We start from the raw sequence: 15984 nt of genomic DNA, 5'->3' as shown, positions 1-15984 counted from the left end.
AAGCGGTTTGATGCCAGTCCATTCAATTGTTGATCGGTGTATCGGTGCACTATTTGGCTGAGAGAAACTCTACTCCAGCTCTTCTTTATCATTGATTTGATGTCAGCTTTCAACTCTATTCCCCACAAGAAGTTATGGAGGAAACTTGTGGCTATCAAATGCTGCCTCTTTCAGCTGATAATAATGCTTTGTGAGAACATCTCCATGTTTGTTAAATGCACACACAATGGTGATCTGACAGATTCCATTCCCACTCACTTCCATACAGTGACACAATATAGGTCTTTACAAAATCTGAACTCCATTCTCCAATTCTGGTCAATTACCATTCTTTTACATGTTGATAATGTTAATCCATTATCTAAGTTGGATTTTGGTGAAAACTTTGAGCATTAGCATCATGATGTTATGATGAAAAGCTACAATCAACTATTTAAAAATGATTGCTACATTCACTAAGATTCCACCAATCACTTGTATAATTGGAAAATCAACAATAAGCAAACAGAGCCTTATTTCAGTCTTCCAACTCCTGGAATCATTAAGCCTATGAGCTTAAAAAATGGGTTCAAAGGGCTTCTAAAGCAATAATTAGATTTGCATCTTATAAAGACAATAACTATGTTCCTGCAGCAAATTACTCAAAACAAAATTAAGTCTTCTGCTACAGTTTGCACACTTCTGCATTTAAAAGATATAATTGCCTTAGAAGAAATTCAGTCTAAACTTTTGAGAACTAGTCCATGCTTCTCATTAAGCTGCAAATGCATGTCTTTGGCTAGAGCTTGGTTGTGCATCACAGAGGCCTGTATGAGACTGTCGTTTGAAATATTGGTTGAAACAAATATTTACCGGATATAAACTTTTAAGTTAAAACAAAAACAAACAAACGAACCTCACTTCCAATCACCTGTTCAGGTCTGATCCTTTGCTCCCTTTTATGTAGCACTGAACCAAATCAAAACTAAATCCAATTATTTCAAAAGCAAGACTCACTCAACTCCAAGCTGCAAACATTTCATCAACTTTATTTTGGTTACCATCTCAATCTTAAAGATCAGTAATTTTCCCCATTTGCTCATGGTTTTGGTTTGCTGGGTGATTTTGTTCTTCATTCTAAACCTTTGGTAGAGGACACAGTCATAATAGGCATGTAAAAAGAAGGGCATTTACAACGAGCTGGCTTATTTACATTTTATTTATCAAGTTTTTAATGGAGTCAGTTTAAATAAAGAAACAAAAGAATAGTTAACATGATGAATACAGAAAGCATATGAGCAATTAGTAGAGTTTTTTTCCATTTACCAAGGAACACAGAAAAAGAAACAGCTACGCTTGTTACCAGTGTCACCTGCATATAATGCTGAATATGTCTAGGACTAAAACACACACTGGAATAAACTGTTTCCTTGTCAGTTCCTTGTCCGCTGTAAGCAGCCAGGTATTCATTGTTTCTAAGGCAGTGTCTAGTGTTTCTCAAAAATGCCAATAATAGCTGTGAATAAATGATAGAGAATGGGTCATTTATTTGAACAACCAGTCCAGCATTTCTGCAATGTGACCTCTAATAATTGTACCATGGTAGCAATAGCTCTTTGCAAGCAAAAGGATCTAAAAAGGTGATCTGCATAGAAAAATAATATATCTATTAGAATACAGCCATCCTAATTATTATTCTAACTGCAGTTGACCTTTTGATCTTCAACTAAATGTATGTGCTTGTTCTAGTGTTCTCAGCAGCTTTTCTCTTATTTCATATATAAGAAATGTCTGCATGCTTGTGTTTTTTTCACCCCAGGCTACAGCTGCCAGATAAACTATGCAGTTAATTTATTAAAATTACTGCAAACCCAAAAACAGAAAGATATAAATACACATTTTCTATGCATATTTAAATCCAGAGTTTACATTCTGAAGTGTTCATCAACAGCTAATACTTTTTAAACAAATGTTGTAGATTAAATAGCTTGGCATTCAGATGAAACTTAGGGCTAAGAGCCATTTCAAAAATGGCAAAACTCGAAACATAAAGCAGTGTCAACCTGTGTTTCATACTATATACAAAGTGGTGCCATTGCCACTTGCCACAATCAGTTCCTAGATTCGATGCCATTTCCCAGGTAGAAATCTTTCTATATAGGAAGAGATTGCAAATAAACTGGACAATAGCCAAAGTCTAGCACACACAGATTTACCAGTAAGCATCACTGAATAAGATTGTATAGGATTACATTGCATCCATCATAAAAACATAACAGCATTAGATATAAAGCTTTGTCTAACATTCACACATAGAAGTTTATTCTTGGAACGTCCATTTTTTAACAAGATCCTTTTAATCACATTGTTAAAATTCTGTTTTCTCGAAGTATACAAATTGGTGTATTTCAGTTCATGTTAGTTTCTTGCAATCCATGATTAGCTGAAAGAGTATATGGAACTGGGCCAAACCACATCTTCAGTTCACCATTAACATGGACTGAATAACTTTAGCCTTGGGGCAAATTACTGGTCCAGTTCTACTTAATTAGGTTAAACTGTGACATACAGGTGTATGAGCAGCAGTATATTCTTATGGATGGGAATGACATGTATAAATGCAAGCTTGCTTTTCATATTACTTGCATCTGCTTGTACTCTTATGCTCAGGATGGTGGAATGACTACACAGTGTGAAGCCCCAGAATACAAATAAAAAGGGGGAAGGGTTCAATCACAGGGTTGCTACCACCATTTTTATTTTTTTGTCCTGCCCTGCAGAAATCCCTGTTGTCACATGTTCATCAATTTGGCATCAGGAAAGCTAAAGACTTTCATCAATGTCCCTACACCAACCTGCCATCCTTGCAAGATCCTCTCTAGTTTGGACTATTTATGGAACAAAGGGAAATAGGAAGAAATATGAAGCCATAGGTTCCCAAGTAATCTGAACCCTTCAAGCCATGACCCAATAAGAGGGTTATGGTTTCACACTGTCCTCTCACCCAAGAAGAACTCCTTTTGCAGAAATAGGCCCTAGAGTCCTCTGCTTTTATGAGCTCATCAAATTTCATTAGTAGGACATGTCTGTGAATCAAAATGGTGATTTTTTAAATTAAAAAAAATGGCCAAACATCACTAAGAGACAGAAGATTATGTAGATGGAAACTGACAGGTTTCTTGTTATATAATTCAGAAAAGACTTGGAACTGTGCCAAGCATACAATGTGCAAATGTAGTTAAAACAGTGCTACATTCTGGGGGAAGCACTATTATTCGTACCAAAGTTGTAATAGCAGCATCACTTGTGGGACAGTGTTAGCTATATCTCATAATATCCGGAAGAAGTTACTTCCTGGTTTCCCTCTTGAAAAAAACAAAAACAAACAAGCTCCCCAAAGTATTCTACTTACTTTACTGAATCAAAGAAAACTTTCACACTTAAACAATTAACCCTAACCCTACATGGCATGAGACCAGGATATTTGACAGACCAGTTACATCTACCCGTCCCATCAGATTAGAATCTCAACATTCACAAACTGTATTCCAGGAGGAATAAAGATTGGTTATTGGTTTTGATAAACAGAAACGGTACCTAAAACCATATTTGAGTTGCATCAAAAAAAGCCCTGACATTATTAAATGGGCTGTCAGCGTGTAAATCCTGTAAGGCAAATATTGTGTGTAAGTGTGGTACGTGAGAAAACCTGAGTCTGATTACTCTGAATACAATTGGCATTATTTCAAGTATTTTCTTCTACCATGGAAAGCCAGAAGTGGTTAAAAAACCAAACAGTTGGAATTTTATTGGTAAGATCTTCAGATTCAAGGACTGAGGGTTGCATGTTAATTTTTTAAGGGTAAAAGCCCAGTTGAGGAATACCATAAACAATCCTAAACCCTGTTTGATATATACTGCAAAGAACAACAAAAAGATGAGCAATCTACCATTCAGACTGTGTACGTCTGAATGGTAGAATGTCATGGGGAGGAAGGGAAAAAGCTACAATCTGCTTGTGAGCTTGTCAATACTGTACAGATCTTCATGAGTCATTTACCTCCTCAGTTGCTACTAGAAAATAAATAAAACCAATGAAGTTCTTCATCCACATTTAAGCTTCCAAAGGTCAAAACAGCTATTCAAGACAGTGAAGCTTTAAACTATAGGCATCAGAAAGGCTTGTTTTTAGCCACTGTGAACTATTAAGACACTTTTCTACAGCTTCTGCTGAACACAACTGAGAACTGGGAGCAGATAATAATGTCAACAGAAGTGCATCAGGGAGTCCAAGAAGAAATTAGGTAAGAGTTCTGGAAGTGTCATGATCATGATCATTCTTCTCTAGCACCAATTCAAACTCCAAAATCAGTATCTTCTAGTTCAGCTTAAGCACTTTGATGCGACTTTTGGTGCTGCTTTATACATAACTCGAGCAGAAGGAACTGTTCATCAGGTGTAATGTTGAAGGGACAATTGGAAGAGCAACACTAATTACAAAGATTCTGGTCAAACCACTTAGCACAATAGTGAGATTACAATAAAATATAATCCATGGAGCTATATCAGAGTTCAGTAATTAGTTTCAGTTGATTTCTGGTGCAAAAAAAGCAAACGAGGAAAAAAAGTCCATTTTAAAGCCAACTGGTTAGTTCCTTTAAAAAATGGTATCAGTTGAGGATTTGTAACAGATGCTCCTTTCCTCTGTATTAGGGAAAACAGAAGGGATTTCCCTAAACATTTACACTTATGCACAAATCTGGCAAAATGTTTACATTTTTAAAGAAGCTTGAAAACAGACATGCAATCAAATGCCAAATTTCATTTCCTGATTATGTTTAAGTTGGTTGATGGAGTCTCTACATGTACCTAATACTCATTTTATCCTGTGGGGGTGTCACTGCTTAGACATATCCACAGGGTTCATACATAAAAGAAACATATTTTTACACAAAATGGATACATGAAGAATTATAATAGCGGTTAGTTTCAATTAGTTATAGTCTTATAAAGATGTCAGTAGCCATTTTAATTTTGAACAGTTGATCGTGTTCACCCTTGTGCAAAAGCCAGACATAATCACTAAGGAACAGAAAACCAGCACTTTTCTTCCCATCAACTCTGCACAGAAAGCGTAAAATGCTTCTTGCTTCTCATTCCCTCCCCACCGGCCACTTTGCTTTAAAATGTTGTCTGAACTTCTTTGGAAATAGTTTGGTTTTCTAGCTCAGCATATCAGTAGAACCAAAGCATTTAAATGTTGCTCATCGGTTGTTTGGAAATTACCCAGTCGTCTCATTTTAGGTAGCTTCTTCGGCAGGTCCCCTTCGCTGGCGTGCAGATTTCTGCCTACTTCTCTGTGGAGTGAACAGCACATCCTGTTCAGTTTCTGGCTCAGTGTTTTCATTATCCCCTTGCTGGGATCCCGTGTCTCCTATCAGCTCTCGTAAGAACTTAAACTTGGATAAGAAGAGCTGCCAGACCACGCACCAACCTACAGAGTTGCCAGGAAAAACAAGGGAACATAAGTGATGCACCTCCCAGCCATTCAAAATATACAGCACGATATGAACAAGGAGGTGATGCTAGTGCATTCCATGCTCATATACAAATAATGCTGTCCAAACAATGCCAAAAATCCCAATCCTTGTTAAAGTTACAAAAAATATTAAGTTAGAAACACAGAGAGAGCTAAAAAGCCACTGTGGATTAGATACCTTTCCTATGCATTGATTACTTTCCTATCCTTGACCTACGCTTTCTTTCCATATCAGCCAACTCTTAAAATAAGCTTTCACTGGCTTCCTTTAAAGGCTTACTGATCTGTTACATTTATGGGTTATAGTGGCAGATAAATCCTGGTCAGTAAATAAATAAATACCAAAGCAAATCCCATCCTTTACCTACCAGACATTTGGGGCAAGGTATAATTAAAATACATATATGATTAATGGAAAAGTGTTATCAAAAATGGTCAGACAAGGATCAGGGGCTAGGAGAGACAATTAAAAAAAGGCTTCCACTACAAAGGAGATCTTTAAAAATTACTGTAAATGGTCCTCTTACGAATCAGTGAGATCATTTCAAAGACCTAATTGCTAAAGAGACAACACTGCAGGTCCCTGTGAGTTGCCCCGGGTTACGTTCTCATTCATCCATAACAACAAGATCATCCGGTCAGCATTCTTTCAGCCTACTCTATGCTGCCGGGTTTTTTGAAAGTTATTTTGGTGGAAAAAGTGTGTGTCATCTTTTGCTTCCTAGTAAAGACACAGCATTTAATAATAACAGTAACAGTAATAGTTATAAGATGATTAAGGAAAAAGAAAGGGGCAGGATGGGCTTATCTTTTTGGTACTGATAATATTAAGTTCCCTTTTTTTCCCCCTTCCTCTTTACCACCCTCAACTTGCTCTGAGCTCAATCTTGCCAGATGAAGAGACCTGAAATCTCCAAAATCTGCATATTTTTTTAACCCCAGAGACATGGATTTGGGAATTCATAAAAGAGAGATTTTGTTATGAGGGATGGATAAAGGAGAAAACAAGAGGAAGAAAATTCTGCCCTATATGGATGTGCAATAGTAAGTGAATATGAAGACTAGCTAGAAAGCTCAACCAACTTTAGCAAACCTCTGGTAATACAGTAAAAAAAGGAAAGATAAGGATAAAATATTATAAAGACAATCAATGTGTTCATTTAGTTTTCTGACACAAATACAACTGTACCATATATTAAAGGTCATGATATCACCATACTGTTGATTTCAAGTAGGACAATACTAGTATATACTGTACTTAGATCTCCCCAGCTGCAAAGATCTTTAACACTGGTTGAAGTACATCCTCAACTATATAAATCAGGATGTAAAAAATTATAGCTCTAAAGACAACTACATTTTATAATTTAAAATCAAGGTTGTGAAAAAGGACAGCCAATGTAAAAGCCAGCAAATCCAAAGGCCTGCTATTAAGTAATTTGAGATGGTCCTTGCTAGCTGACTAGCCAAACATTTGCATTAATTTGTGATTTTACAATCTTTTATTTCTCACCACATGGTTTTACCACCCCATCCCATTGATGTATAAAAAATCCTCATCACAGATCACTGTTTGTGGTAGGTGAAAACTGTATCTTCCGAAGCTCCCACCAAACCTTCAAAGCATTCCATGATATAGTGGAAAGCGCCTGATTTCTTCAGCTCCTATATGAGTTCAGCTTTAGAGGTTACCTGTAGTAGTAGCAATGGAAAATGAAAGCAAAGAAAAGCAAACTTATCAAAAAATAACAGATTTGTTAGCAGCTGACAAATTCAAAGCATCTCCACTTAGCACTTCTGAGTAAGCAACTATATTGCTTACAGAGTTAGGTGAGCCTGTCTTGTTTTACCATACAGATTTCTTAAGCACCCCGACCCTACTGCATTCAATGTATTTTTATGTTTCTCCTGACATACTGAACTCCATCTTCTATACTATAAAGTGGACAGAAGCACCCTCTTAGTCATAGCCATTTTCACTTTTTTGGTCAAGCATTCATTCTTCACAATAGACCACATACTACCCACTACCTTTCTAGCAGCATTTGCACATTTCCAGTTTTCTCCATCCATTTTTCCTAAACTTAGTAAACGTTCTACCAAGGTACACAAATCCACCTATTTGCTCTAAGGTGGTTGTTACTGCCACACATACATAACTTGCAACCATACCCTTCATTCCCCTTGTCAAACTCAGTTCTGTTGGTCGCTGATGCATTAACGTTCAAATACATATTGCTCACTGCATCATACAAAATATATCATACAAGCAAATTCTGATAGATGACTAAGTCTACTTAACTACAAGTAAGATGTGGTATTGTTGATGCACTTCAGGTCCCAATTGTAGAGCATTCTCATGTTGTGGGATCTAGGATATGTGCTTACCCTGTAACATAGAATTTCCCCGAGATCCATATGGCCCTGAGCCTCTTTGCTTTCATAAAATTGTAAAATCTTAGGCACATTAAAAAGTATACACATTCATCTCCCCAACCCATATACCTCTAACATCACTATAAACATTCCTTATACATTTGCTCATATCATCAAATAACCAAGGAGATATCACACCTCCCATCTTTCTCCCTGCCCAAAATTAACTACTCCATTTATTCTCACACATGCAATGTATTTTATTTATTATTTGCTGCATTAGTCAAAGAGGATTCTTTATTATTTCTATCATGTATCACTCTTATCACATTCTACTCCATATTTGCATAAAATATATTCCGTAATTTAAGCCTATTCCTTTACCATTTAGTTTACCATATGCCTTCTAAACTTTTGTTCTCCTATTCATACATTTATAAGTGACCTGTTGAAAAGTATGAGTCAGTATGCAGCATGTACCTCCTAACATGGGCTGTGGGCAATAGTATGCTGGCTTGCAAGGCAGTTTTTAGAGTAGTAATCTTAGCTTGCATAGAGTATGTGAGCATGTTTGAGGTAAAACTGGACTTTGGTTGGGCTTGTGACATACTGACCAAAATATGTAAAAAGTGACTGGCACTGTCCTTAGATTAGCAGGAAACGTTGCATGTGGCACAGGTGTAACTAAATTGGTCATTTAGTCTACTCCTTCTCTACACTGCTGAAAAGCATTTTAAGAGTGACTGGATTCATTAATCATTGAAGTCATAATGTGGCTTGTATGGCTTTAGCTAAAGAGTACTATATGTACCCAGCCATTTGTGGTTTCTAAATAAAGATTTATGGCTTAGTGAAATGCATGACCCCAGCCAATGTGAAAATTTCTGTTTGCAATGTGAACATCTCTGTTTGCATAGATGAGTATAGAGCTCATCTCTAGTCTTTCTCTTGCTTTCTCTCTCCACCCCCCAAAAGGAGGCAATTGTTATCCATACAAGCTTCTATTCCCAATCACTCTGCATGTTGCAATTGTTGCAACATATGTATGAAATCCTGGTCACCTAGTATTTGATCTTCAGGCTGTCCAAAGGAAACTTGTGCCAATTTATACATTCAGCAGAACAAATAGTACAGTAAACGATTTTCCTGGATTGTATCATTTCAAGGTGCACGCAGTAAGGGTGTATTTCCAATCTAACACCACTACCACAGCCTATTTTTGGCATATTCTAAATTGGTATATCAGTGAAAAGTCTGGGATAGCCTTCTTCCACCTCTCTATTTTTTTTCAATGTTTCTGACAGGAAAGCATTCTATCAACATCGTTCCTATAAACATGCCAACTGATCTGTCTTCTGTAAGAATTGTGAAAAGTGTTATTACCAAATTGTGCTGAATATGTACTCCATCTTTTACAACCAAGTCTAGATTGGAATCTGAGAAGAATCACAGAAGATAATAGCACTAGGAGAAATAGGGAAACCTTGTGCTTGGCAACATATGGAAACTTTACTGCACAACTGTGATACAGACCTATCATTAACCACAAGTGAGTTTTGTTCTGATCTACCAGAGCCACATTAACCTTGAGACCTGGGTTTTGTTTGACTGATTGTTTGTAAGAGTCAAAAAGTAGCCTTTAGCATAGCTTGTTCAAGAAAAGAATGTCATATAGTTTCTTTGGGTAATTTTTTTGTACCCTCTGGCCACACAATCTAAAAAATAATATGGTTGTTCTATCTCAGTATTTAATGCAGCTGCCAAGTTATTTTGCAATCTTGAAATAACTGAAGGCCACATTAAATATCAAGGTAAATGAGCTAGTATCTCTTTCACAACTGAATTCACTAAAAAGTATTAAGGTCATGGACGTATTTGTGAAGCTTGAACACATCAAATCAGATTCTGCAATTTTGAGATTAGTCAACCAAGCAGGATTAGATTAATAAAGAAGAGGATCCCACAGTATTTATTTTTAGCAAGCTCATATTTTCTATCTCTCAAAATGGTAAGTTATAATTATACCATTTTATTCTTTTACTAATGTTCTTCTCTTATTTGACCTGGGAAAGATCAAAGCTCTTGATAGGAAAATCACAGATTGCCTCAAGATTGTGCTTTATGAATAACTCTAAAGGTAATAGCAAAAACAAAACAAAGCTATCTATCAGCCTCCCAAGTAGACCAGACAGGAAACACAAGACGGACTAATTCTATTTTACTATAAGGCTATGTTAACAGAATCTTGCAAGTCTGAAAGTACAAATCTCCTGCCATCTCTTTTTACCGCCTGATCAGTTAGGGTGGGTCCTTCCTATGTTTCTTTCTCTGCTTGTTACTCAGCTGCAGGCTCCTCCTCTTTTGTCTGATCATTCCCTAGGCAGCATCTCTCCCTCCCTCCCCTGTCTTAGACTATCCCAATGGACCCAGTGAAGTACAATGATTACAGAGTAGCCCCACTGGCAGTTTCTCTAACTCCTCCTCATTATATTAGTTACCACTTTAGAATCTGGAGTGATTCTCCGGCTAGGTTTACATATGAGACAACTGAGGGGGCATATGCAGCTTCAATCTTCCAAGGTGAGATAGGCTATCAGGCCCCATTTCAGATGGATTTCACTCTTGGAAGATCACCCTCATGACATGGTAGGAGGGCTCAGTAGCGCAGTAATCCTGAGAGTGACACCTGGTGGGAGCAAGAGCTTCCAGGAGGATTACTCTTGCTGCTAAGGTCAAATGGGAAGGAGGAAAGCTAAGAGTAATTCACAAAACGGGTTCTGCAGGTGTCAGGAAAACCAACCAACCTTCTCCACCTAAGAGAAGGAACTCCAGGATCAAACTTGGAAGAAGGAATGGAATGTAAATGATACCCCGCAAATGGCATTACTGAGTATGCACTTGCCTACAATCCAATAAAAGACCATAAAATCATACATATCACTATTAGCGGACATCCAGGAAACACTGGTGTTGACATGCATGCTCTTCTGCAGGAGACACAACAGAGGAAGACCTTGATAAATTCTATGACAAACTGCAAGAAGTACTAAATGCAGAAGTTGGAAAACTGGAGGAATCTAGAATCATATGTATTAGATAAAACACAATAATGTAAGAGACAGGTTAGAGTTCTACAAAGATAACACATTATTTATTGCCAAGGAAAAAAGCACAGATTCTAAAGCTGGACATCAATGAAAGCAAATCAACTGTGTACAGGAAACAGAAGACAAACACAATTCAGTCCGCTACAGTCTCTGTAAGAGATAATGAACTACTGGTGTCAAATATGTGAGGAAAATATAGAAAATTAAAGGAAGTAGGTGTGCAAGTCAGCTGTGATGTGGAAAACATATTGTCAGATTATAAAATCAATGTAAGGAACATATGTCATATGCTTGTGTGAAAGTAAACCTGAGGAGCTATCTGAAGAGATAAGAGATACCGTGAAAACCAAATCAAACCTACCTATCTATCCAAACTTTCAAAGAGGGAAAAACCCAAGTGGCAGGAAGAACATATGATAGCTGAACACTGGCTTTCAACATCAGACAAGGCAAGGAACACTATCTCAGTCAAGAGTGTGAACAAATGGAAGAATATAATAAGTAAAAGAATATGAGAGATTTTTTTAAGAAGGAAAAATCATAGCTAAAGTAGGAACATCCAACAATAATCACTGAAGAGATCTGATACAAGCAATTGAGATTAAAGAAAGATGGAACAGTACTGAAACCCTTTATAAACAAGTTTATAGAATAACTGAAACATTTGTAGTGAAAAAATATATTCAGGAACTGATTCCACTAAAAAAGGCAATGATACAGCTGTCAAATAGGAAAGCACCAGCCACAGGTAAAAAACCCATTCAGTTGTTTAAAGCTGTGGAGAAATGGCAGATAAACTGCAAATTGCTCTATATTAACAAATATAGAACAAGACTTTGAGGCCTAGGAAAAGATTGGTAATAAATACCCATACCAAACAAGCAAGATGCAAATGAATCTGCAAATCTCCAAATGGACTGCACTAATTCTTTATGCAACCAAGGTTTTGCTTATTCTACTTTGTGAGATTTAGGGACAACATGCAAATGAATAAGATATCATGTAGCAGAAGTCCTGGGCCTTGAGGCAATGATGCACAAACAGAAACTCACATACTTTGGGCATGAGATGCAAATGGATGTTTGTTTTTGGTGCCTTTGAGTCAGTGTTGACTCCTGGGGACTTCCTGGACTAGTCCCTTCAGTTTTCTTGGCAAGATTTCAGAAGTGGTTTGCCATGGCCTCCTTCCTAGGGCTGAGAGAGAGTGACTGGCCCAGGTCACCCAGCTGGCTTCATGCCGAAGGTGGGACTACAACTCATGGTCTCCCAGTTTCTAGCCTGATGCCTTAACCGCTACACCAGACTGGCTCAGACTGGATGAGGCTCTAGAAAAAAATATTATTCCTGGCAAAATTGAGGGAAGAGAAGAGGAAAGCAACAGATAAGGTGGATGGGTAGGATCAAAGAAATGACCAAAATGTTCTTAGAAAAGATATGGATTACTGCTGACATGACAGATCCAAGACAGCAAGGATTTCTCCATCCAGTCTCCAGGAATCAAACCCAACTTGCTGGAACTCCACTAAACCCTTATGTGTTTTACACCAATTAGGAATCCTCAGCCAGAACACATGAGGATCAGACTTAAAGGCTTCAACTCTAGAGAAGGACAGCTTCCTTCCGAGTTTTCTTCTCCCTCCTTGAGAATCAGTTAAGCATTTGCATGTGGCACATGGGTAAGATCACATCATAGGCTAGGGGAAAAAAAGTAAATTAACTTCAATGCCCAATTCGATACATTTAAGAATCCCACAGAAAGAAATCAGAAATAGCAAGCTGCAGTTTAAACAAAACAAAATTTGCTAAATAAAGTTTATCAAGGACTTGTTCTCTGGAACTTTACAGCAGGGTCTGGGCTTTCCTCTTTACCAGTCATTTGAAGACCAGACAATTGATCCAATGGGTGGGGAGGTGTTTAAGGGGGCTGAGAATAGCCTCTACGGAAGGAACTCAAACCTGACCAATCAGGACCCTGGATGATCTGATTAGACATCCTCCAGAAGATTTCCAAACTAAACGTTTAGCTGAGTCATAGGAAAACCAGTGAGCATGTGAATTTGGACTGAGCAGGCCCAGGCATGTCTTTTATTCAGGGAAATGATCTACCAGATGGGGAAGGTATCCATCAGCATACATGTCATTTATTTGATTTTGGCTTAGTGTATTATATAAATCCAGACATTTTGGGCTTATTTAGCAAACCTCAGTTAAAATATGTCATGACTAGGACAATATGTGAACTCAGTGAGATGACATCACATTATTCTTTGATCAACCTTTCCAACCTGGAAATAACCCTCCTGATGTGCAGAGACAGCAAGTCCCAGAATGAGCAGTCTCACACTGTAATATACTAGACTATCAAACTCCAGGGGAGGTTCCCATTAACTTCATCTTAATTTCCTCAAAGTCATCAATAACTCAGTGTTTTTAAGGACACCCTTCCTCCATCATTGGAGGAGGGAGACAGTCAATGAAAGGGGTGAGAGGGGATAAGGATGGAGATGCAGAAAGAAGACAGAAATATACACAATGGTAAAGGTTTATATAGTAAAATGTATCCTCTGCATAATTTTTATACAGGCCTTTCCTCCCCTCCGTACCATCAAACCACAGATCAAATCTGATTCCATGGTCTGAACAGCTTTATGTTGGTACAAAAGCATATAAGGTTCCATGTAGATTTTCAAAACTTCTTCTCTCCCTCCAAGGAATGTCTCCTCTTAACAGGACTCCCAAGTCACAGGTGATCTATATATGGTCTGTGATTTAATGCTGACTTTATTGGCTCCCATGTAAAACCCATCAACATTCTGGAGTTCTGGCATAGGCTTTCAATGAAGCAGTGATGAGCTTTTGGGATGAATGGCCATGGTCTAGTTTTCTTTTGTTCTGACATTTTGCCAGCAGCTGTGGCTGGCATCTTTTCAGAGGCAAAATAAGCTGCTCTGTGGTGTACTTAAGTATGGCAGCGCACTCTGCCTCATCACTGCTTCATTCTGGATTTCCATCAATATATATCCAGTGCCATACAAAATCACCCTAGTGCTGCCCAGGTGAAGGCAGGTTTTTGCATTAAAAATTGCCTGAACATTGCTCAATAACAGACGAAAATAAAAGATTTCATATGCTACTGGCCAAGAAATGTCAGCTGTCAAAGCAAACTCTTAATTCTCTGTTCCCAGCCTAACATTTTAAAGTCTTGTTAACTGGGAATGAAAGGAGCTGTACAGGTCGTCCCCAGCTTAAGAATGAGTTCCATTCCCAAGGTCGGTCCTTAAGTCAAATTGTTATGTAAGCTGGAACAGTATTATTGTTTACTACTGTATAAGTAGTATTGTGTAATGAACTTCAACCATTCTGTGTTTAACTTGAATAACTGTGTATTTAACTCGAATTTTGCTACAATAGGCTCCATTCGTAACTATGGGTCATCTGTAAACCAGGCATTCTTAACCTGTACTTCAAACACAGCTAGAGGGCAGCAGATTGAAGTAGGCTCTTCAAAATGTTAAATAACCACACAATGGCATTTAAAAATAGCCTGGAATGTGATTTTATTCCACAATATTTTGGGCCTCTTGGCACTAAATCAGCAATATTCCTTTACTTCTGAAGAGCACTACCACTAATACCAGGTTAGACTAAATGGTACACTTCATTTCCACCACAAAATTTACCAGGGTTGAGTCTCTTTGCATTAGTTAAGCCATTGTTTAAAAGAGACGGACAGAATATAGCGGAGATATATCATCTGAAGAGCTTCTTCAGCACCTAGCTAATTTAGCAGCAGTACCCCTCTTGGCTTTGTGTAGAACTACTGCCTTTCAATAAATATTTTAGATTTTTGTCTTTACAGGAGGTCTCCGATAACCTCCTTCACCACCCACAAAACTCATCTTCACAAATCCAAGGATCCTCCACCCTGCCAACCCTGTTGTTAAAGCAACAAGTATTAAAACGCATCCCTTTAGGGATCTGTTTTCAGAACATTTCCCCCCTGGTAAATTACACAGTTTATCAGACCAACAGGAAAGATAAATAAATAAATTTACAACTCTCCACCCAGGTGGGCACTCACAAAGGATGGCAAGAGTTACATGGTCTGATGTACTTGCAGGATGAAGAAGATTCAAACAACCCTCCAAAAGAGAAACAGGCAAGAAAAAAAAATCTTATACAGTACTAGAAAACAACATCTGGTCTCAGAGGACAAGTCTCTTACCACAGAGCATGAACAGCAAGACAAAAAACAAGGTAGCCACGATGACGAGGAGAGTCAGGCCAATACTTTGCAACATCTTCCCCGTGTCTGTGAAGATCTAGGACGGTTTCGGTCTCCCTGACCGTGTGAAGAAGAAAGAGGAGGAGGGAGGCGACCGCGACATCCCCATCGGCTTCAAGGAAGTGAGCAGGCCGGGGAAGCAGCAGGGGCAACCCGCCACCTAGACACTAGTGAGCAGGAGCGAGGATAGTAGAGAAAGGGGCGCAAACCCCAACGCTGGTTGCCGTGAGGGCCATGACTCTCCTCCGCTCTTCCCTACCAAGCACTTCGCGCGAGCAGTCAAGAGGCGGTGAGTTCCGAAGGAGGAGGCAGCGGCGGCGGCGGCGGCATGAGTGCTGAATCATAAGCTAGCGAAGACGACCAGCAATTCTACACACGCGCGCGCGCGTTCAAGAGGCTTCCTGGGGCGACGAAGCAAGTATACAGCCGAGGCGGATGGGGGGGGGGGGGGAAACTGGCGGGACAGACTGCAGATGCCCGATCAGAACCCCCTCACGGTGCCTCCCCTGCCCCGAACATTAGACGTTTCCATTGTTCCCTGCGCAGGAGGGGGCAAAAAGCAAAGCTCCCCTCCTCCTCCTCCTCCTCCTCCTCTTCTTCTCCTCCAGGTGCAGAGCGGTCTCTCCTGCCCAGACTACCCGGCAGCCGCAGAATGAACGGGGCGGGGGGGGAGGCAGGCAAGAGATGGGGAAAAGCAT

General features: G+C 38.9%; 1 protein-coding gene across 1 annotated transcript; it reads right to left on the bottom strand.

The window, feature by feature from the left end:
- Window positions 1–1019: 1019 nt before the first annotated feature.
- SMIM13 (small integral membrane protein 13) lies at window positions 1020–15984 on the bottom strand. Its single transcript, XM_007427161.4, has 2 exons — window positions 15227–15984; window positions 1020–5473 (listed from the first exon to the last, which is right to left on the bottom strand). The coding sequence occupies exons 1-2, from the start codon at window positions 15300–15302 to the stop codon at window positions 5280–5282; spliced, it is 270 nt and encodes an 89-aa protein (XP_007427223.1). The 5' UTR covers window positions 15303–15984; the 3' UTR covers window positions 1020–5279.

This window comes from Python bivittatus, unplaced genomic scaffold (assembly GCF_059951505.1).
Source record: "Python bivittatus isolate LINGU-HERP-01145 unplaced genomic scaffold, Pbiv_v1 ctg000840_np1212, whole genome shotgun sequence".
Taxonomy (NCBI): domain Eukaryota; kingdom Metazoa; phylum Chordata; class Lepidosauria; order Squamata; family Pythonidae; genus Python; species Python bivittatus.
Note: the sequence above shows the minus strand (reverse complement) of the source record. Positions and strands in the feature narration are given on the sequence as shown.